Genomic DNA, 20,700 nt, shown 5'->3' with positions numbered 1-20,700 from the left:
TCTGCCCGTCTCCCTGCTCGGACAGGTGTCACCCATCTTTTTGGCGACCCACGTCCAGTTCCCCTGCTCCACTTGACTGCCTGCTGCAGGCGAGCTGGGGGCTCGGTCCCGCAGGCTGCTCCGCGTCCGCCGGGACAGCGCTCCTCTCCCCTGGCCGGAGCTGACCTCTGTCCCTGCAGTGATTTGCTGTCATGCTTCAGACACACGTGGGGTGGCTGCCAGGGCCAAGGGTATGTCAGGCAGGCTGGGTAGAGACCCCCCCTTGCCGACCAGGAAGGTCAGGCGGGGTAGAGATCCCCCTCCACCCTGCCCAGAGCAGGGGAGGCTCGCTGAGAGGGAAGCCTGGCTGGGGTGGGGTGGGGCAGCGGAGGCCAAGGCTGGCAGCTCAGGGAGGTGGGCTTTAGCTCAGAGAGGGAAGGCCCCTTGTAGATGGGTGAGGATCCAGGTTGGCGGAGCTCGAGGGGCGGGTTCCTGCACCAGGCTTCACATCAGGGTCAGCCCTGGAAACCAGAGTCCTAGCTTTGCACCTTCCCACTGGAACCTCCTGGTCCCCCAGCAGCCCTGCCTACCCAGGGCCAGCAGGAGACCTTCTGGGCCCCAGCGGTGGAAGGCACAGATCCGGGCCGGCATCCCGCCAGGGTGCGTGTCTGGCTGGAGGTCACGGCCAGCTCTCCCAGCCCATATTAGGGAGCGGTGCCTGTGGGGCGGCAGGAAGTGGCCCAGGCTCCGTGGGAAAATGCTCCCAAGGCCCGAGGTACAGGCCAGTCCTGTCCGGCAGGAGGGACAGCTTCCTGGTCTGGGGGCTGGAGGGAACTTGGGGGTCTGCCTTCGGCCCGGGGTGGCTACGGCCACAGCTTGGGAGGACAGAGGTGAGTGAGCAGGGGATGGGGTGGGGCACCCGCTCGGAGCTCGGCTTGTGTCCAGCGCGGGTCCGTGGGTGTCACCTGTGCGCTCATGCGGGCTCCGTCCACCGTTCACACGGGTGTCCCAGCCTGTCCATGTGTCTGACCAACCCCGAGTTACCTGGCACGACCCTGCTTCGGCAGGGGTCGTGCTTTTTTAGAGGGTTTCGTGACTGAATCATGAACTCTGTCCTGAGGCTTCTCCTTCCGTCCCCGAGGATGTGGGGATTTGCAAGCTGTGCCCGGGTGTGTGGAGCCTCTGGGTGGAGCCCCGAGACGGGTGCTGGCCCAGGAGCAGCGCCTGATGACGGGCGATTTTAAAGGAGTCGTGGGAACTCTGTGGGCTGTGTGTGCGGATGGGCCACCCATGTTCACCAAAACCTCTTCCTCCTACCGTGCTTGGGGATGGGGAGGCCTGGCCCGTAGCCGAGGCCCGTACTAGATGCTGGCAAGTTTAAACCATTTGCAGAGGACGAGGCAGGGTCAGTAGGCCAGCTCCGGGCTGGGGTTCCTGGAAGGGCCTTTCCCAAGAGGTCTGCTCTGCGGTTTAGACTTCCCACAGGGGGTGTGTTCAGGGGTCCCTTGTGCAGTCTCTCTGGCTGTGGCCAGCTTGTCCTGCATGGGGCAGTGAGCCCTGGAGGCCACCCTGCAGTGCCAGCCTTGGGGGCCTGGGATGCTGCCCTGCACGTTGACGATGACGTGACCAGAAACCCCTCTCCTGCCCATAGGACAGCCTCCCGCCCCTGGGGTAGGCCCCATGTGAGCCTTCAGCGATCTTCACAGAGACCCTGGATGTTGGGCCAGAGGCCGCTGCTGGACCCCTCTCGGCAGGTGTCTGATCTTGGGAAGAGCTCAGAGTCTTAAATCAGGGACAGAGGCCCCAGGTGCCAGGCGAGTGCGGAATTTCACCCCATCTGGCAGACATGGGAGCCCCTAGGGTGTTGGGAGAGGTGAGCCTGGAGGTATTGGCAGATGTTACAGGACAAAGGACAGGGAAGCCAGCCAGGGAGTTGGCTTCTCCAGGACATGAGGCTCCAAGGAGAGGGATCTGCCGGGTGTGAGGTGTGGGCAGGGTGTCCCCACCTGGGCCTCAGCTCCAGGCAAGGCCCAGAGCGCCCCTGCAGGCCGTGCCAGCCCTTGGAGCCTGGTGGCTGAGCAGGGACACGGTGGTACCCGAGTCCCACGGCCGTGGGAGTGGGGCACACAGGGCAGCCTTCCGCCTCAGCCCCCCGCAGCTCAGCCCAGGCCTCCCCCGGCACCTCCCAATGGCCACCACGCACCCAGCCAGGGGGCGGGCACCCAGGGGGTGAGTGCTGGGTCTGCCATCTGGACGTGGGCTCGCTGCCCGGCACTGAGGGACCCGGGCACACTGCATCCCCCACGGGGGCGTGCAGCATGGGCTCTCCCCAGAGGTAGATCCAAGCCCAGGTGGGCGGCTGGGTAGGGTGGGAACCGCAATCCCTGTGGCTTCTGCCTCCCCTGTGTCTGGGGGGCGGGCCCACGGCTGGGGGAAGGCCAGGGGTGGTGATGGCGCCCCCATGGCCACACCCAAGGCCCCGTGTCCACACGGCTACCAGGCCCCTCCTCCCTGTCCTCTGGGCTGGCTTTGTGCCAGGGGGTAGCTGCTATGAAGCGTCTGTTTCACTAGCTCTCCAGCTTGAATTTAGCTCAACGACGTGTTCTGAGCTTTCCCTTTGGGATCTGATGCAGCTCGGAGTCGGCGGTGAGCAGCCGTCCACAGGTTTGACTCAAAGGCTCCTCCCCTAGGGAGAGGGTGGTCCTTCCCCAGAGATGCACACCCACCAGCTCTAGGCAGCTTGAGCAGCTCTGGCTTTTTTATTACGGTGGGAAGGAGACACTTAGCTTTCCTGTCGCGGTCAGCAGAGGGATTCGGCGGCTTTCTGCTTGCCCGGGCACCCAGCCCAGCGCTCAACTGACTACTCCCCGACCCTGGTGGTGCTGTGACGTTTGCAGGACTCCCCTGCGGGCCGCTGGGCAGGGATGTGTGCGCATGTGCGGGCAAACACACGTGTGTGCGCACGCGTGTGCATTGTGCATACATACACGCCTGTGTGCACGCAGGCGCACACAGGTCCATGCATACCCACACATGTGCGCACACGTGCACACATCCCCCATCCCTCTGTCAGTCATAGGTCTCCCGTTTCCTTGGAAATTTTGAACCGAGTGTGAGCTACTGAAGAATGCATCTTAGGAGAGAGAGCATGTCTTTGAGCCAAAGGGGGTGTCCCTCAGTCCTACTCCGGGTTGGCTTGAGCATTGCAAGCAATCTGGACTCCTTTATAAAGGAGCCTTGGGGGGAGAAGGGACATTTTCCCAGGATGTCATATGCCCTTCCTCCCCAGAGACCTGCCCGTGGCTGGGCCCAGGACAGGGGCTGGGGCTGCGGCTCCAGCCTGGTGATGCGTGGGGAGAGGAAGGTTGTCCCTGGCGCTTGTCATGTCCAGTAACTCAAGTCTTGCTCAGTACGTCTCCTGGTGTAACACCAAGGATGAGGCACAGCCCTTAGCCCACCATTCCCCCCGCCCCCGCCGAACTGTCACCGTGCGGTGGGGACATCCTGCACACCTGGTATGAGCCAGGCAGCCAGAGAAAGCCCCGTCTCACTGGGGTCCTCTCCGAGCAGATTGTGTTTAGTTTTTAACCTAAATGGGATCCTTTGAAAGGGCTGTTCTTTTGTAGAGACGTGTCCACTCGGGTCACTGGAACCTGAATGTTCACAGCACAGCATGTCCTGCGTAGCGGACGTCCTGCCCGTCTGCAGGGTCATCGTGAGACTAGGGTCTGTGCCCAGCATCCTAGGCACAGAGGAGGGTGTCCCAGCTCGAGGCTCGGGGTCAGGGAATCCCCCCCCATCATGGCACTTGCTGGGCTGTCTCCCTAATGGCCAGGGAGGCAGGAGGTCCTTCACGTGTGTCAGTTGCATTTTTTGTTTTGTTTTCTCTTCTTTGAGCTGCTGTTCGTTCGTCCTTTGCGTCCTGCTTGCCTGTCTTTCCTGCGTGACTTGCAGGCACCCTTGCACTGACCTGATTTCTTTCACTGTTCTTCCCTTTCATCAGCGTGTCTTTAAACAAAAATGTCTTCTTGTTCCCACATGGAAGCATTTTTACGTCTGTCCTGCTAAACAAGAAGCCTTCTCGACCCCAAGCATCTTTGCCCTGTGTTCTCTTCCAGGCTCCTCCTCATTTGGGGGCTGTGAGCTGGGGTCTTTCTTTAGCTGACGGAAGGCCCGCGGCCGGATGGCGTAGCCACTGAGAGTACCTGAGCTCCGGCGCTGGCCTTGCCCAGGTAGCTGAGTTACTTCCGTTCTGCGGTGTCCGTTTCCCCGTCAGCAAACTGGGGGGACGCCCTTCCCACCGCACAGGATGTTGCCAGCGTCTCGTGGGAGGCCCTGAGGATGGGTTGGGCTGCTCTCATCCCAGCACCTCCCGAGGCCTCCTTTCTCTCCTGAGTTCCCCTGCTCTGTGTTCTCTCTCATACCAAGCCCTGGAGATCCCGTTGCTGGAGCTGTAAATCAGCCCTGACAGCTGGCAAGGCCCGTCCCTTCTCCGTTTTTCTCTTACACCCATCCTGGCAGGTCTTGCGTATTTATCCTTCAGTGTGAATCTCGGAAGCAGGTTCTGAGAAGATGAGCGTGTGCGTTGGCGCGAGCTGATCAGCTTTGCCCCTTCCTCTGGAGGAGGGTTGCTGAGCCCTGGGAGCACCACCCCCTCCTGCCGTCCGTGAGGGCGCCGGAGAGCAGGGGCCATTGCTCTGAGTGGTCCTGGGGGCTGGTGGCAAGGGGGGCCCCGGTTCCTGAGTTTGCACGGCTGCCGTGAGCAGGCCCTCCCTCCCGTGATGCTGCCACCGCCTTGTCGCTCCTGCCTTGGGTTTGTGCAACCCCGTTCAATGCTCTCATTTGTTCTGATAGGTTTCAGCTGATTTTCTTGGCAAACGGTGATGCCTGCTGCAGACAACGAGAGCCCCATCTCTTCCTTCTCTTACTCTTTGCTTCATCTCAGTGGGAGCCGAGGACGCCCCTCGTGGTGGGCAGACTCCTGTGTTCCCAACTGGAGCGGGAATGCCTCCAGGATTCCACCATTGCCTGGATTTTTTTGGTGGTTGTTAATCAAATTAGGAACGTCTCCCCCTACATCTAATGTATTAATGGATTTGGGGGTCTTAACAAATCTTTTTTCTGTATCTACTCACAAGATCATATAGATTTTCTCCTTTAATTTCTTTCTTTTTTATATAAATTTATTTGTTTATTTTTGGCTGCATTGGGTCTTCGTTGCTATGTGTGGGCTTTCTCTCGTTGTGGCGAGCAAGGGCTACTCTTTGTTGCGGTGCACGGGCTTCTCATTGTGGTGGCTTCTCTTGTTGCAGAGCACGGGCTGTAGGCGTACAGGCTTCAGTAGCTGTGGCACACGGGCTCAGTAGTTGTGGCTCGCGAGCTCTAGAGCACAGGCTCGGTAGTTGTGGTGCACGGGCTTAGTTGCTCCGTGGCACGTGGGATCTTCCCGGACCAGGGATCGAACCCGTGTCCCCTGCATTGGCAGGCGGATTCTTAACCACTGCGCCACCAGGGAAGCCCTCCTTTAGCTTCTTTGCATAGTGAAGTATATTGCACTCTTTTTTAGATAAACCCTCTTTGGTATTGCTGGTACGGTGTTGTAATGCACTACTGCATTCCATTTAGTAACAGTTTACTTAGGATTTTTGCACTTCGAGTATTAAGGGAGATTGCCTCATATATACATTGGTGTTGTCTGCAGCTGATTTTGGTGATGGGATTAGGTCAGCTTAGGAAAATAAGCAAAGTCGCTTCTGTTTCTGGGCTTTGGAATGGTTTGACTGAGGCGGCAGAACTTGTGCAACTACTGGGGCCTTTGGCGGGAGAAGCAGGTTTTGACCACTTTACCCTCCTCAGTTGTGCTTGACTCCTTGACCACCAAGGGGGTGGATTTGGGAGGGAAGGGAGGCAGAAGTCCTGGCCCTCAGAGGGGTTCCCCTTGGCCGCCTGGAGGCAGTGCAGCTGCTGGTAAACGGGACGGCTCCGTATCAGGTGCACCTGGCTTCCCCACGCCCCACCTTGTGGGCCTCTTCCTAGGCTCACCTCCCATCGGAGGGACGGGGAGTCCCGGCTGCATGCGGGGTTCTGAGGATCCTGTGCCACATGCTGTAGTCACAGTGCCTGGCACACGGCTGGCACTGGGTGCTGAGGCCCTGGCTCTCCCTCCCCTGGGCCCCGAGGGTCAGGGCGCGCGAGCACATGTGCACCGAACCGGGAGATGACTTCCCGCCGTGTGTGCCGGGTGTTGGTTTCCGTTCTCCTCCTCAGCCTCCCTTGTTGGATCCCGTAGGTTGGCATCCCAAGTCTGAGCCCCCCCAGAGGGGCCTCCAGCCACACTGGGGAGACCATGATGGGGAGCTGGCCATCCCAGGAACCTGACGCTTGGGGTCAGACCCTTTGTCCACTGGAATTTGGCCAAACTGCTAGCTCACCAGCTGCAAATTAAAAACTGATGTGGGGCTTCCCTGGTGGCGCAGTGGTTGAGAGTCCGCCTGCCGATGCAGGGGACACGGGTTCGTGCCCCGGTCCGGGAAGATCCCACATGCCACAGAGCAGCTAGGCCTATGAGCCATGGCCTCTGAGCCTGTGTGTCCGGAGCCTGTGCTCCGCAACGGGAGAGGCCGCAACAGTGAGAGGCCCGCGTACCGCAAAAAAAAAAAAACTGATGTGGATTACGCACCCGTGTGCTAGATACCACACTGCACACCTCAGCCTTGCTGTCTCCTTATGTCTTTACAATCACCTGCTAAAGATAGAAGGCGTCAGGATATTCATTTACAGATGAGGGGACTGAGGCTCAGGGAGGTGAAGTGACTTTCATGGGGCCACCCAGCATGGACTAATGGGGCAGGACCGAGCCCGCTCAGTCATCAGGACCCTTGGTGGCTCCCTGGGCCTACGGGTTTACGCCAACGGGCCCTGAGAGTCCCCAGGACCTTGCCTGGGAGGGGGCTGCTCTGCCCTGGCTCGGCGGGGGGTTGGTGCGTCCCCCAGGTGAAGTTCCATGCCTTGTCCTGAGGGCAAGCAAGGGCTGGGAAGATGGACGCCTTCTTTATACGACCGAAGCACTGAGTTCTTACAGAAATCGGCCGTTCTTCCATGTGGCCATCACACAGAACGGAAAGGATAATGGGTGTGGTTTGGGGGTCCCAGACTTCCTCCCGGCCCCTCTGGGCCCGCAGGGAGGAGGGATTGGGAAGGGGAGACGAGGAGGCCGAGGTGGGGCCTTGCTTTCGCCCCACCTGGACCATCTCAGCTCCGAGGGGGATGGCACCACCCCCCCCCACTCCTGCATGCCCAAGAGCTCTCAGTGACACAAGCCTTTGGGCTTGGAGAGAGACCTCAACCAGCCCCCTCGACACGGGGAGCAGCTGTTCAGCCACATCCCTCCTACAAGGGGCACCATTCCAGGAGACCTGGGGCCCTGGTTCTCGGCCAGCACAACAAACACTCAGGTTCATGTGTGCTTTCGGCTCCACTGGTGCAACAAGGCAGGATGCCAGGAGGCCTGTGGGGTATCTGCTCTCCACCCTGCGCTCGCTCCAGTGTCCGGTGTCCCAGCAGCACCGTCAGGGAAGAAGGACAGTGTCCCCTGTCATCCTCCCCAGGCCACAGCGTGCGGGCAGGGGCCTGGCCTCTGACTCCTGGTGCACTTCTTCCCCCCACTGTGTCCCCCTGAAGCAAACAGCAGCCTTGGGTTCCGAGCGCTTCCACGGGCCCTGCCGTGTCTGGGCCTTGAGGCCAGGAGAGAAAACCCAAAGCAGGTCAGAGTGGGGAGGGAATCAGAGGCAGCCATGCCCGGGGAGCTGGCAGTCTCTTGGGGGTCTGCCATTGAAAGAGGCTTTTGGCAAGAAAGGGGCAAAAGCAAGAAGATGCAGCCCCCAACCTCCGGCCGTGTGGTTCCCCCGCCTGCATGCCCCTACCCACGGCCCCACCAGCTTGTGACTAAGGAAAAACATGCAGCCACGCTGATGCAATTAAGGAAATGTTATTTCTCAAATGCTGCCAGATCCTCGGGGTTGACCCCGAGACCCGGGAGAACAGCACGCAGGCGTGTTGGGCCCACGTGGTCACTCGCAGCCTCGGCCTGGGACGGTCCTTGAGCAGCTCCCGATGGCCGTGGGATGGGGGGCTGACACCTGCCTGCTGCTCGTCCAGGGGGTCGGGAGGCATGGGCCAGGCCCTCGGTGGGGGCCCAGGGAATGTGCCTGCCCTTTCCAGGTTGGGGAGGGAGAGGAGGGGTCCATAGTGCCCACCTGCCCGCGTGGACCTCGTGCTCCAGGTGAGTGGCCCTGGCCTCCCAGCCTCTCATACAGCCTGCCGTGGTTTTTCAGCGTGGGAGTGAGGGTGGTCAGCAGACCCCTGCACCTGCCCAGAGGCTGAGCTGGGCTCCTCTGTCCTCCTCCTGTCCCTTGGGGGGACGGGCCTGACAGTGGGGAGAACCCACCTCCCCCCCCAGCTCATCTGCCCTGCCTCCTGTGGTGACTGAGAAGGGGCCCAGGAGGCCATTCCCGGGTCCACCACTAAAGGGTCACAGCTGATGGGCTGCTCCCCCGACCCCGGGGTCTTGGCTCTTAGAAGAGTGAGTGAGGGCTCAGCCCAGCGGGCAGAGGCTGCAGGGAGATATTATAATTCCTGCCTCCCCCCCAGTGTCCCACCGGGTGCTGAGGGGCAGCACCTAGGGGTGGCCTTGGGCTGGACTCAACCTGGAAGGTCAGGTGGTTGCCAGAGGGCCGGGAGTCCCCGGGGTCTGACCTGACTCCCGCTTGCGCTGGTGGCCCGGGCCCCCGCCTTGCCCACGGGCACCACGGAAATGAGAATCCCCACTAGTTGACAATGTGCAGCTGCTCTGCCGCATCCGGCACCACTGTGTTGTCGTGGGGCTCCGGGGGTAGCTAGCGAGCCTCTGACTTGGGCCCTGGGGGCTGCTGCCCTGGACGCTGGAAACTGGGAGCCTCAGTGCGTGAGGGTAACTGCAGCCAGAACTCACCTGGGTGTGGGAATGGGGGCAGGAAAGGGGAAGGAGCCCCGGAAGACAAATGTTGGTGCCCCAGAAGGCTGCAGACCGCCAGGGACCCTCCCGGTTTACCGGGTGTGACCCCTGCTCTACCACTGCCAGGCGATTGGCACAGGGGTCTCTGTGGCCCCAGAATCCTGGTGACACTGGGCAGAGGGCAGCTGGGGGCTCAGAGGGATCCTGCCCTCCCTGCTGATCCCCCCTCGCAGGCTCCGATCCGACCTGAGCTGCTTGGCCCCGGGGCGGCCGCAGATGAGGGCCTCTTCTTAAGCCTCCTGGTCACTTCCCCCGAGCCCAGCAGCCTGAGGGTCTGGAAGGGGGTCTTTGAGGGGGAGTTAGGTGTTCTGGACCCTGAGGAAGGCTGAGCAGCCAGCTTTGGCGAAGTCTGTGTGTGTGGGGGGGAGCCGGGAGGGCTTCCACGGCCCCCGTGGCATCGGGGGTGATGTGAGTGCCTGCCCCTGACATCGGCAGTGGTGGACCTCCCCGACGCCCTGGAGGTGCTTTTGTTTGGAGTGGGCTGCGCGGCCCGGCAGCAGCTGTGGGCGCAGCGGCGGGGCTGTGCTGCGCGGCCAGGCGCGTGGGGGGCGGCGGGGCGGGCGGGCCGGTGGGGGGGGTCGGGGGAGGCGGGGAGGGCGGGCCGGTGGCGGTGGGGGGGCCGGGGGCGGACGGGCCGGGCAGGGGCTGTGCTGGCCGGGGCCGCTCTGCGCAGCGAGCGCGGGCGCAGGCTGAGTGGGCGCTGGCGTGTTTTCGCAGGCAGCCCGGCGCCGGCGACGGCGGCCGCGGGGACGGCGCGCTCCTGGACACCGCCAGCCTCAGGATGAGCGACCTGGACTCGGAGCTGGTGCCCCTGCCACCGCGGTACCGCTTCCGGGACCTGCTGCTGGGCGACCAGTCCTTCCAGAACGACGACAGGTAGGGCGGGGGTCGGCGCGCGGAGTTGTCCGTGGTGCTGAAGGCCGCCGCTGCGCCCGCGCTGCCTGGGGCCCGCGCCCTTCAACTTTCCCGGGGTTTCCGGACCCGGAGAAGTTGGGGGATGGGGAGGGTGGGAAGCGTTTTCCCGGCAGGAGCCTGGAGGATGGGACGGGAGGCTCCGTGCTGGGGACTCTCCCCAGAGACCAATCGCCGGGCCAGCCTCCCCGGCTCTGCCTACAGGCCCCCGGTCCCGCTGGCAGCTCTGCTGATTTGGGGCACAAGCCAGGGCCGGAAGCGCCACGTGGCGAAGCCCCGCAGCTTGGCTGAGGGCTGGCGTCCTCCAGACGCTGGCTGTGGTCATTTATTATTAATTAAGGGACGGTGTCCTTCAAGCTCATGTTGTGGTCACTTACCAGGGATGACAACATCCCCTCACCTCAGATTCTCCTGGGGGGCACGAAGCAAAATAAACTTGAGTCTTTCGGCAAAGGACCAGCCAAACGAGCCCTTGGAAGTAATTCATGTGCTGAGGAGGCTGGCAGGAAGCTGGGAGAAATGTTGCGTTTCTCTGCCCTTTCCCCAAATAGCTGCCTCGGTCAACACCCAGCACCATACCTCTCTCAGCCTCAGGGGAAGTGCTTTGATGCGTGCAGGGACTCACGCTGGGGCCTGTGGGACTTCGGACCAGAACCACTTCCCTTGCAGTGTGTTGGGGGAGGGGCCCTGGTATCTGCGGGTCTCCTTCCCCACCAAGCCCTGAACTGGGCTCGTGAATCTGCAGTTGTCCCAACAGTGCAGTTATTCAAGTTAGCACATAAAGTCCATGAGGCTGAAATTCTTCAGGGCACAGATCAGGCTCTCAGAATAATCCACTGCTGAAGCTGCAGCTGGGAAAGAAGTTGTGCTTGTGAAGGAGGCCAGTATGTAAGGACTGTGTGTGAGGCTTGTGGAAAGTGAGTTTAAAATCCATCCTGCCTGCCGGAAACAGAATATCCTTCCAGACCTCCCATAGCATTCAGTTGCGTTCTCCAGGTAGAATCGGGAGGAGAGATGGAACCCAAGGTCTTCACCCACATAGAACCAAGGGTGCAAGCCCAGCAGAGGGGCACATTAAGGCCGTGTAGTTTTATCTGGTTGGACTGAGTACTGTGGTAATAGGTAAACCCACCTGAAAACACACACCCAGGTGAAGAGTTCATTTAGCTGCCTGGGTGGGCAGAGGCAGAGGGGGGCAAGGCCGGGCACTTCTCTAAGCCAGACGTGAGCTCAGCACCGTCCTAAGTCGGCACCAGGCCCTCACTGCCTCCTCCGCTGGGACTTGATTAATTCTGATAACAGCAGCCCCAGAGGTTCTTTCAGAGGCGGGCAGGAAATGGCATCCATCTCCCCGAGTGGGCCTGGGGCCTCCAAATGCTCCAGAAAAGCCAGTGACTGCAACCGATGTAATTGCAGTGACACATCCCTTAGATTTTAGGAGTGGATGGCAGGTCCTTGCCGTCAGCCAAGGGTGGTGTGTGTCTGCCTGGAGGGAACTGTCCCTGTCCCCTGGGAAATGGGACGCTGGCACTGAATTCTCCACCGTGCTCTGGACCCTGTGGCTTGGGGGTTGTTTATTGTGGTAAAATATACAAAACCTAAAATATAAAGTGACATTTGGTCACCACTATGTAGTTCCAGAGCATTCCATCACCCCAGACGGAAACCTCGCACCTGTGAGCAGTCACTGCCCTGCAGCTCCTGGCAACCCCCCAGTCTCTGTTCTCCTCGGCCTTGTTTTCAGGGGGAAAGTCTCCTGTGTGCTGGGCCCGGGGACTTTGTGCTTGTGTGCTCGTGGTATGCAGAGACGGGCTGTGTGTGTGTGTGTGTGGCGGGGGGAGTCCTCCAGAGGACAGGCCCCCGTGGTCGCCGGGCTGGCGTGGAGACCCTGCGCTGCACGTGTGGAGAGGTGGTAAGGATGTGTCTGTACGTCAGGTGAGGGAAGGGAGCAGGCACTGGGGCTGAGAGGCTGTGGGGAGGCCGGAGGGCCCAAGAGGCTGGAGGCCAAGGAGGCCAGCCTGCCCCACCAGCAGGGCCGTGTGCACTCAGCCAGTGCTTCTGTGTGCCCCAGGGACAGTCCCACAGAGCCTGGGGCTGGGCCGGGGCCAGGGTCCTGGGGCTGCAGGAGGAAGGGCCGGTGGCCTGGGCGAATCGGCACTGCAGAGGGGGGACGTCATGGGTCCGGGGAAAAGAGCTGTGCTTGCCCTCCCACGCGTGCTCCTGGGTCCCTGCTGCCTGGGCTCCTTTCCAGGCCCGCTCACGTGCCCCGGGGCAGCCTCTGTGGGGTGAGCGGGGGCGCTGCTGCCCGACTCCTGGCAGGCTGTGGGTAGGCGGTCAGGGCTGTGGGCTTCCTGTTCTCCAGGGGAATAAAGCCACAACCATGAGTCACCACAGCCTCACACCGTGGCCTTGGGGGGGGGGCGGGGCTCAGCCCACGTGAGCGAAGGAGACTGCTGGCCAGCCTCTTGCAGGGGGGCAGCGAGGAGGCAGGCAGAGCCAGGACTGGCTCACCTTCAGGGGCAGCCAGGGTCCTAGGGGACCCTCGTCACTGCCTGGGGCCGGGTCTCAGGGCTCCTGGGGAGCAGGGCTGTAGGCAGAAGCCCTAAACCTGGACCCTCCAAAGCCTGGAGCTCGGGGCTCCCCGCCCTGTCCCGGGTCAGCTCACTGCCGCTTCGCCCCAGGAGCCAAGGGGCAACTCCAGGAGGCCCCTCCCCGCCTGCAGCGGACCCTCCAGTGCGCCTGGTGCACCTGGTCCTGGGGGATGGACCTGGGGCTCTGAGGGCCCCCTGCGGGGCTCAGGGGCTGCAGGCCTGGCTGGGCGGTGAGCCCCCGTGCCCGCTCCACCTCCTGCAGAGGGCCGATGGTAGCCCGGCCTGGAAAAGGCGGCTGTGAGGAGAGCGGGAAAGGGCTTTGCAGACGGGGCTTTGGTCGTTGTAAGTGTTGCTCCCTTTCCTGGTCTGTAACATGGACACGAGGCTTCAGCCAGCCGCCACACCTCACGCCCTCTCTGCACTGCGGTGCGGGGGACACGGGCTGTCCCACCACAGGCTCGTCTCCCACGAGGGGTAGAACCAACCAAAGGCTGGGGTGGGCGGAGCCACAGGTGAAGAGAAGGCCCGGCCAGGTGTTCTCCTGGCCTGCGTGCCGGGGACCAGCTGCTTTCCCCAGCTGCCTGTCCGGCCAGGACCCGACCAGCAGCGGGAGGTGATGTCAGGGCCCGTGCCCCCAGGGATCTAGTGGAGGACGGGGTGGGGGTGGGGAGGTGTGTGTGCCCCTCTGGGGGCTCCGGGGCAGCGCGGCTGCAGGGAGGTGAGGAGGCCAGCCCTCCAGAGTTAGAGCGCTGCCCAGAAGGGCCCTGTTCCGTGTTTCCCTGAGCTCTTAGCGACAGAGGATGGAGCCTGACTGCTTCTGTGGGACTGAGCAGCACTCAGTGTTGTTTCACCCAGCAAGCCGAGAAGTGGGGAGGCAGGCCTGCACTGGGGGGGGCGCCCTGAGGACAGATCCCTGCCCCACCCTGCAGGAGCCACTGTTGGCAGCCATGGCCCCCAGGGCTGGACCCTCCGACCCCTGGGCTGGGCTCCGGGAGGGGCAGGCAGGTCTCAGAGAGGTGACTTTGGAGCAGGCCCAGCCCCCCCCGGGGTCCCCTGGGTTCTTCCTGCGTGGGGGCTGAGTTCAAGCCCCTGGTGTTACGTTTAAACGCCCAGGGCCTGCCTTCTGCTCAGCCGCAGTCAGGATGGGGCAAGGTGGGATCCCGGCCCCATCCTGGCCTTCTTGCCCCACCCAGGCCAGGGGCCTGTGTCCATCACAGACCTGAAGGCCTTGGAGGACACGGCCCACCTGGGAAATGGCGGTGGCCCAGGCTGGTGGGGCCCAGGCAGGTTGGGGTCCCCTGCCACCTTCAGCTTCATGCAGAATAGGACTGGATGGTGCTGGGGTGCGGGGGACATGTCGTCCAGCACCCCGGAGTGTGGGTCTAAAGCCAGATGCCCCACCTCCCCCCACAGCCCCTCCCCAGCCCAGAGCAGCCACCTGGGTGTTCAGGCCCAAGGCCCGGGGGTCCTCCCGGACCCCCTCCCTGCGTAAGTTGGTCACTCCTGGGGCGGCTGCTTCTGCGCCCTGGACAGCTGCCCGCCTTCACACCAGCCTCTCCAGTGGGCCCCCAACACTCCCAGCTTCCTCTGTCACCCAGGCCTGAAATGCTTGTGCTCACCTCAGCTCCCACCCACCTGAGCCCAGGGTCCTTCACCTCTTGGGGGATCCGCCCACGTCCTCCGCAGCTGCAGCTGCGTGCCTTCTCCGGTCTGCCTCTGTCTCTGCAGTTTCTGACTTTAAACCATCGACAGAACAGTGGCGAGCGCTGGGTGCATGGACACTGGGGGCTGACCCGGACGCCGCCAGGAGGCTCTCTCAGTGTCCCTGTGTCTCTTGGGGGCTCACTTTCCTCTGTCTGCATGATTAGGCCAAGGAAAGGCTCAGGTCCTGGCCGATTCTGTGTGCTGTGTCCCAAGGGGGTAAGATTTATATCGATATTCCTAGCACTTACCGGGCCTGGGGCTCATTTGCCGGCATCTCTGCCACACCACTGTAGGACTGGGGCCAGGTCTAGTTCTGCTCCCCATTGTCACCTGGGGGCCCCCCGCAGAGAGTGGCCGGGGCTCCCAGGGGCAGGCCACCCCTTCCTCCTACCCTGTGTCCCTCCCTCTGGGTGGGCGTGTGGGGGCTTGGGTCACCCCGGTCCTGGGAAGCCAGGAGAAGGCAGGCTGGACAGCGAGAAGATGGAGGATAAAGGAGTAAGAACAAACGGGACAGGGAGGGTGTGGGTGATGGAAGGGCACACACACGTGTGAGCAGCGGCATGGTCACCTCCACACGAGCCCGTGGACACCGAGGCAGGTCGGCGGGGCTCCTGGACCCGAGTCTGCACTTGGAAGACAGCCACGCGCTCAGTGATCCGGGATTAGGGGTGCACCAGTCAGGGTGTTAGCAGTTCTGTGATGAGAAGGGGCCCTGGCTCCGCTTGCCCACACCCCGAGGATACCATGGGAGACCCTGAGGTGGCGAATTGGGCGTCCCCGGGAGCCGGGTCCCCATCCCGGCCCCTGGTGTTGGACATCTCAGTGCATCTCTTTGCCTCTAAGCCTGCATCCCGGGGAATTATGTGCACGAATCAAAAGTAAATTCCCCCCAATTAGTGCAAAGCAGAACACAGACATCCAGCGAGAGGGTGGCCAGCATCCTCCAGTGTCACAGAAACCATGCTCGGTTTCTGTTTCACATTGCGTTTCCCTTCACTCCTGATATGCTTCCCACGATGTGCCATTTGCCGCTGTGCACGTGTCATTCGGCTTCATCCACTTGGAGTGAAAATGGGAGGTGAGAGTGTCCAGGCTGTGTCTCAGGCAGCTTGAGCTGTGTGACAAACACCCCAGCCTAGGGGCTTCACCAGCAGACACTTAATTCTCACAGTTCTGAGGCTGGAAGTCTGAGATCAGATACCAGCCAGGGGTGGGGGGATTGGGGGGGTCCCGGTAGGACCTCTTCCTGCTGTACAGACTCCTCCTCACCGTGTCCTCATGGGAGACACAGACAGAGACACAGAGAGCACGTGCTCTCATGAGGGCACTAATCCCATCTTGGGGCCCCACTCTCGGGACCTCATCTAACTTTAATCACCTCCCAAGGCCCCACCTTCAAACACCATCACACTGGGGGTTGGGGCTTCAATGTGAGTTTGGGGAGACACACACATTCCATCCACAGCAGGCTTGGGGAAACAAGGTGGACACTACAGAAGAGATAGCCGGGGCTTCCCTGGTGGTGCACTGGTTAAGAATCCGCCTGCCGAGGCAGAGGACACGGGTTTGAGCCCTGGTCCGGGAAGATCCCACGTGCCGCGGAGCAACTAAGCCCGTGAGCCACAGCTACTGAAGCCCTTGCGCCTAGAGCCGGTGATCTGCAACAAGAGGAGCCACTGCCATGAGAAGCCCACGCACTGCAACGAAGAGTAGACCCAGCTCGCCGCAATTAAAGAAAGCCTGGGCACAGCGAAGACCTAACGCAGCCAAAACTAAAATTAATTAATTAATTTTTTTTTTTTTTTTAAAAAAAGAAGAGATGGCCAGTAGCCTTTCATGGGGTTAAGCTCTGCCTTGCTTTCAAATTCCTTCTGCCCCGAGAACATCCCAGGATCCCTGGAGGGAGAGCCTTCCCCTCTTCCCTCACCCACGGGGTGCAGGCACCTGGTGAGTAGAGGCAGATCCCGAAGGAAAAGGACCTGTTCAAGGTCGCACAGCTGATGGGGGGAACTTCAGGAGGGGGGTCTGCAGGAAAGAACCGCAGACCCACTGCAGTGCTTTGAATAGTGTCCCCCAAATTCATGTCCACCTGGCACCTGGGAACGTGACCTCATTTGGCAGTAAGGTCCTTGCAGGTGTGATTAAGGTAAAGATCTTGAGATGGGATGACCTTGGATTTAGGGTGGGCCCTACATCCGCTGACTGGCATCCTTGTAAGAAGAGAAACACGCACAGGAGAAGCCTTGTGGAGACGGAGCAGAGACTGGGGTGACGTGGCCACAGCCAGGGCCTCCTGGGGCCGCCTGGAGCTGGAAGAAGCAGGAAGGACCCTCCCCGGAGCCTCTGGGGGAGCACAGATTTCGTGTGGCTCTCCCCCAGGAAGCACAGATTTCATGTGGCATCTATGGGGCATCTCCTGAGACTCGTGTCTGCACTGGGGGGGGCAGGAGGAGAGGAGGCATCTCCCCTGAGAAGTCGGGGAGCCCCGGGTGGTGCCCATGAGGTGATCAGAGAGCCTGGGGGCAGTGGGTGAGGGCTCCTGGCTCTGGGTCTGCAGCCAGGGTGGAGTCCAGGGAGGGGGCAGCACATACCTGGCTTGGGGAAGACATTTCCCTGGTGGCCCCAACCTGTCCTTCTCGGCTGGTTTGTTTGGTCCAGGAATATTGTGTTGCATCTGGTTATTAGGGTTCACTGAATCCTTTTAATCCAGAGTGGCTCCTACCAGGTGTGGCCTCCCCAGGTCCCCCACCCTAATCTCCAAGCCGGTAAAGATGGTGAGATGTCACCCCCAGGATCTCCTTATTTGGTAGTAGGGTCTTTAGAGGTCATTACATGAGCATGAGGTCATTAGGGTAGGCCCTAATCCAACATGACTAGTGACCTTTTTTTTTTAACATTTATTATTATTATTATTATTATTATTATTATTATTATTATTATTATTGGCTGCACCGGCTCTTAGTTGCGGCATGTGGGATCTTCGTTGCTATGTGCAGGATCTTTTAGTTGCAGCATGTGGGATCTAGTTCCCTGACCAGGAATCAAACCCGGACCCCCTGCACTGGGAATTCGGAGTCTTAGCCACTGGACCACCAGGGAAGTCCCTACTGGTGACATTTAAAAAAGGGAAATCTGGAGACAGACCTGGAATGATCCTCCCTCACGGCCTCACAAGGAGCCAGCCTTGCTGACACCTTGATCTTGGACTTCTGGCCTCCAGAACTGGGAGAGGACAAATTTCTGTTGTTCAAGCCATCCAGACTGTGGTACTTTGTTACGTCAGCCATAGGAAGCTCATACCCATGGCAATTTTGCATTATAAGTAAGGTTACTAATCAGTTGGCTGAGTTAATCACCAGGAGGTTGGGCCCTTTCTGGTCACAGGGGCCCTTTGAAGCAGGAGTGTTTTCCTTGGCTGGAAGTGGAAGAAAAGATTTTGGGCACAGGGGAATCTGACCCACGATTGCCACCTTAAAGGTGGAGGGGCCCAGGGATGAGGGCAGCCTTTAGGGGCTGAGCAGCCAACAACCAGCAGGAAAGGGGAACCTCAGTCCTACAGCCACCAGGAGCTGAATCCAGCCAACTGGATGAGCCTGGAGGCGGATTTTCCCCAGGGGTCTAGGTGGAAACCCAGCCCTGCTGATGCTGATTTCAGATACGTGGGACCCTAAGCAAGACACCAAGCTAAGCTACACCCGGTCTTCTAACCTCAGCACTGCGAGTATACGTTGCTTTAAGCTGTGAAGTTGGTGGCAATTTGTCACACAGCGTAGGTAGCTGATACGCCAGGCCTCTGGTCCTGTAGAATGTTCTGCCGTCTGTGTGTCTGGTTGCCTCTTGGTGGGTGGTTCAGCTTGTTGCTCCGCCTCCAATACTCCTGTAAACTGGATGTTGGGTCTGAAGGTCTCGTGGACGGAACTCGAATGTTTCAGGCAAGAGAAGGTTTAAAGTGCCACCACGGTCCCCATGTTGCCCCATGTCCTGGTTGTCCCTCCGTTAGAGATGGCCGGAGGGACACAATGGCTTAACGATGACAGCCCAGCCCTTGCACTGGGCAGTTATGCAAGGTGATCCGTCATCATACGACCATGCGTTCCCCCTGCTTGGGGCAGCGAAGGGTGGCAACCCCACCGGACGTCCTCCCTGAGCCCCACGTTCTGTGGCGGCTTGGACGAGCTCCTTTCCTGTTCTGCTCCACCCTCCTTGAGTATAAGCCACATTCTTCTTTAACTGGTGGTTTTCCTACATCAATGGAACCTAGTTGTACACCCCGAAACGTAATTCCTGCTGAGAAAGCAGGAAAACACGCTCAGTCCTTTCCATTTGATTACCAGTTTTCAAACTGTATTATAGCAGCCTCAAAGGATGACAGCTGAAGGTGTTTTTTTCTGGACTACTCTTTCTGGGTTTCCTGTATTGACCAATGGCGTTACATAGGTTCACCGTGTGTGATGGACTGAGCAGTGCCCCCTCCCAAAGATGTACATGTCCTAATGCCTGTGACCTGCAAGTGTCTTAGGTGACGAGAGGGGCTTTGCAGATGTGTTGAAGTTAAGGATCTTGAGATGGGGAGACAGTCCTGGATCATCTGGGTGGACCCCATGGGATCACAGGGCTTTTTGAAGAGGGAGGTGGGAGGGCCAGAGTCCGTTTCTGTTTCTGAGTCTGTTTCTGTTTTGTTATGTTCATTCATTTGTTTTATTTTTAGATTCTACGTATAAGTGTTAACACAGTATTTGCCTTTCTCTTTCTGAATTATTTCACTAAACACAATACCCTCCAGGTCCATCCACGTTGCTGCAAATGGCAAAATTTCATTCTTTTTTATTTTAGGGCTGACTGGTATTCCATTGTATTTATACATACATCTTCTTTATCTGTTCATTTGTTGATGGACACTTAGGTTGCTTCCATATCGTGGCAATTGTAAATAACGCTGCTGTGAACATTGGGGTGCATGTATCTTTTTGAATTAGTGTTTTCAAGGATTTGGGGGATATATACCCAGGAGAGTGGGATTGTTGGATCATATGGTAGTTCTATTTTCACCTTCTTGAGGAAGCTCCATACTGTTTTCCACAGTGGCTGCACCAACAACAGTGTTTTAGGGCTCCCTTTTCTCCACATCCTCGCCAACATTTGTTAATTGTGGTCTTTTTGATGTTAGCCATTCTGATAGGTGTGAGTTGATATCTCATTGTGGTTTTGATTTGCATTTCTCTGATGATTGGTGATGTTGAGCTTTTCATGTACCTGCTGGCCATCTGTATGCCTTCTTTGGAAAAATGTCTGTTCAGGTCTTCTGCCCTTTTTTTTTTTTTGTGGTACGCGGGCCTCTCACTGCTGTGGCCTCTCCCGTTGCGGAGCACAGGCTCCGGACGCGCAGGCTCAGCGGCCGTGGCTCACGGGCCCAGCCGCCCCGTGGCATGTGGGATCTTCCCGGATCGGGGCACGAACCCGCGTCCCCTGCATCGGCAGGCGGACTCTCAACCACTGTGCCACCAGGGAAGCCCTTCTGCCCATTTTTTAATCCAGTTAGTTGTTTGTTTTTTTGTTATTGAGTTGTATGAGCTCTTTATGTACTTTGAGTATTAACTCCTTATTGGTCATACCATTTGCAAATATTTTCTCCCATTTGATAGGTTGTCTTTTCATTTTGTTGATGGTTTCCTTTGCTGTGCAAAAGCTTTTAGCTTAATTTGGTCTCATTTGTTTACTTTTGTTTTTGTTTACTTTGCCTTGGGAGACAAATCCAAAAATATATTGCTGCGACTTATGTCAGAGAGTGTTCTGCCTTTGTTTTCTTCTAGGTTTTATGTTTCCAGGGCTTACATTTAGGTCTTTAATCCACTTTGAGTTGTTTTTTTTTTTTAATATGGTGTTAGAGAGCATTCTAATTTCATTCTTTTACATGTAGCTGTCCAGTTTTCCCAGCACCACTGGGAAAGAGACTGTCTTTTCTGCATTGTGTATTCTTGCCTCCTCTGTCACAGATTGACCGACCATAAGTGTGTGGGTTTATTTCTGGGCTCTCTATTCTGTTCTGTTGATCTATATTTCTGTTTTTGTGCCAGTACCATACTGTTGTGATTACAATAGCTTTGTAGTGCAGTCTGAAATCAGGAAGCATGATACCTCTAGCTTTGTCCTTCTTTCTCAAGATTGCTTTGGCCAGTCGGGAGCTTTTGTGTTTCCATACAAATTTTAGAATTATTTGTCCTAGTTCTGTGAAAAATGCCATTGGTATTTTGACAGGGTTTGCACTGAATCTGTAGATTGCTTTGAGTAGTATGGTCATTTAAACAATATTAATTTTTCCAATCCATGAGCATGGTATATCTTTTCCTCTGTGTCATCTTCAGTTCCTTTCATCAGTGTCTTACAGTTTTCTTACAGATCTTTTACTTCCTTAGTTAGATTTATTCCTAGGTATTTTTTTTGATGTGATGGTAAATAGGATTT

The 20,700-nt window shown here is 58.7% G+C and overlaps 1 protein-coding gene across 1 annotated transcript in view; it reads left to right on the top strand.

Annotated features, from left to right (window-relative positions):
• Positions 1-20,700, top strand: part of KCNT1 (potassium sodium-activated channel subfamily T member 1) — a gene marked incomplete at both ends in the record, with an annotated part of 66,871 nt that overhangs the window by 1,462 nt on the left and 44,709 nt on the right. Inside the window, one exon of the mRNA XM_079705870.1 lies at positions 9,749-9,907. Within this exon, the coding sequence (XP_079561996.1) occupies positions 9,749-9,907 (159 nt within the window). The remainder of the gene's footprint in view (positions 1-9,748; positions 9,908-20,700) is intronic.

This window comes from Hyperoodon ampullatus, assembly GCF_949752795.1.
Source record: "Hyperoodon ampullatus genome assembly, chromosome: 6".
NCBI classification, from domain to species: Eukaryota; Metazoa; Chordata; class Mammalia; order Artiodactyla; family Ziphiidae; genus Hyperoodon; species Hyperoodon ampullatus.
Note: the sequence above shows the minus strand (reverse complement) of the source record. Positions and strands in the feature narration are given on the sequence as shown.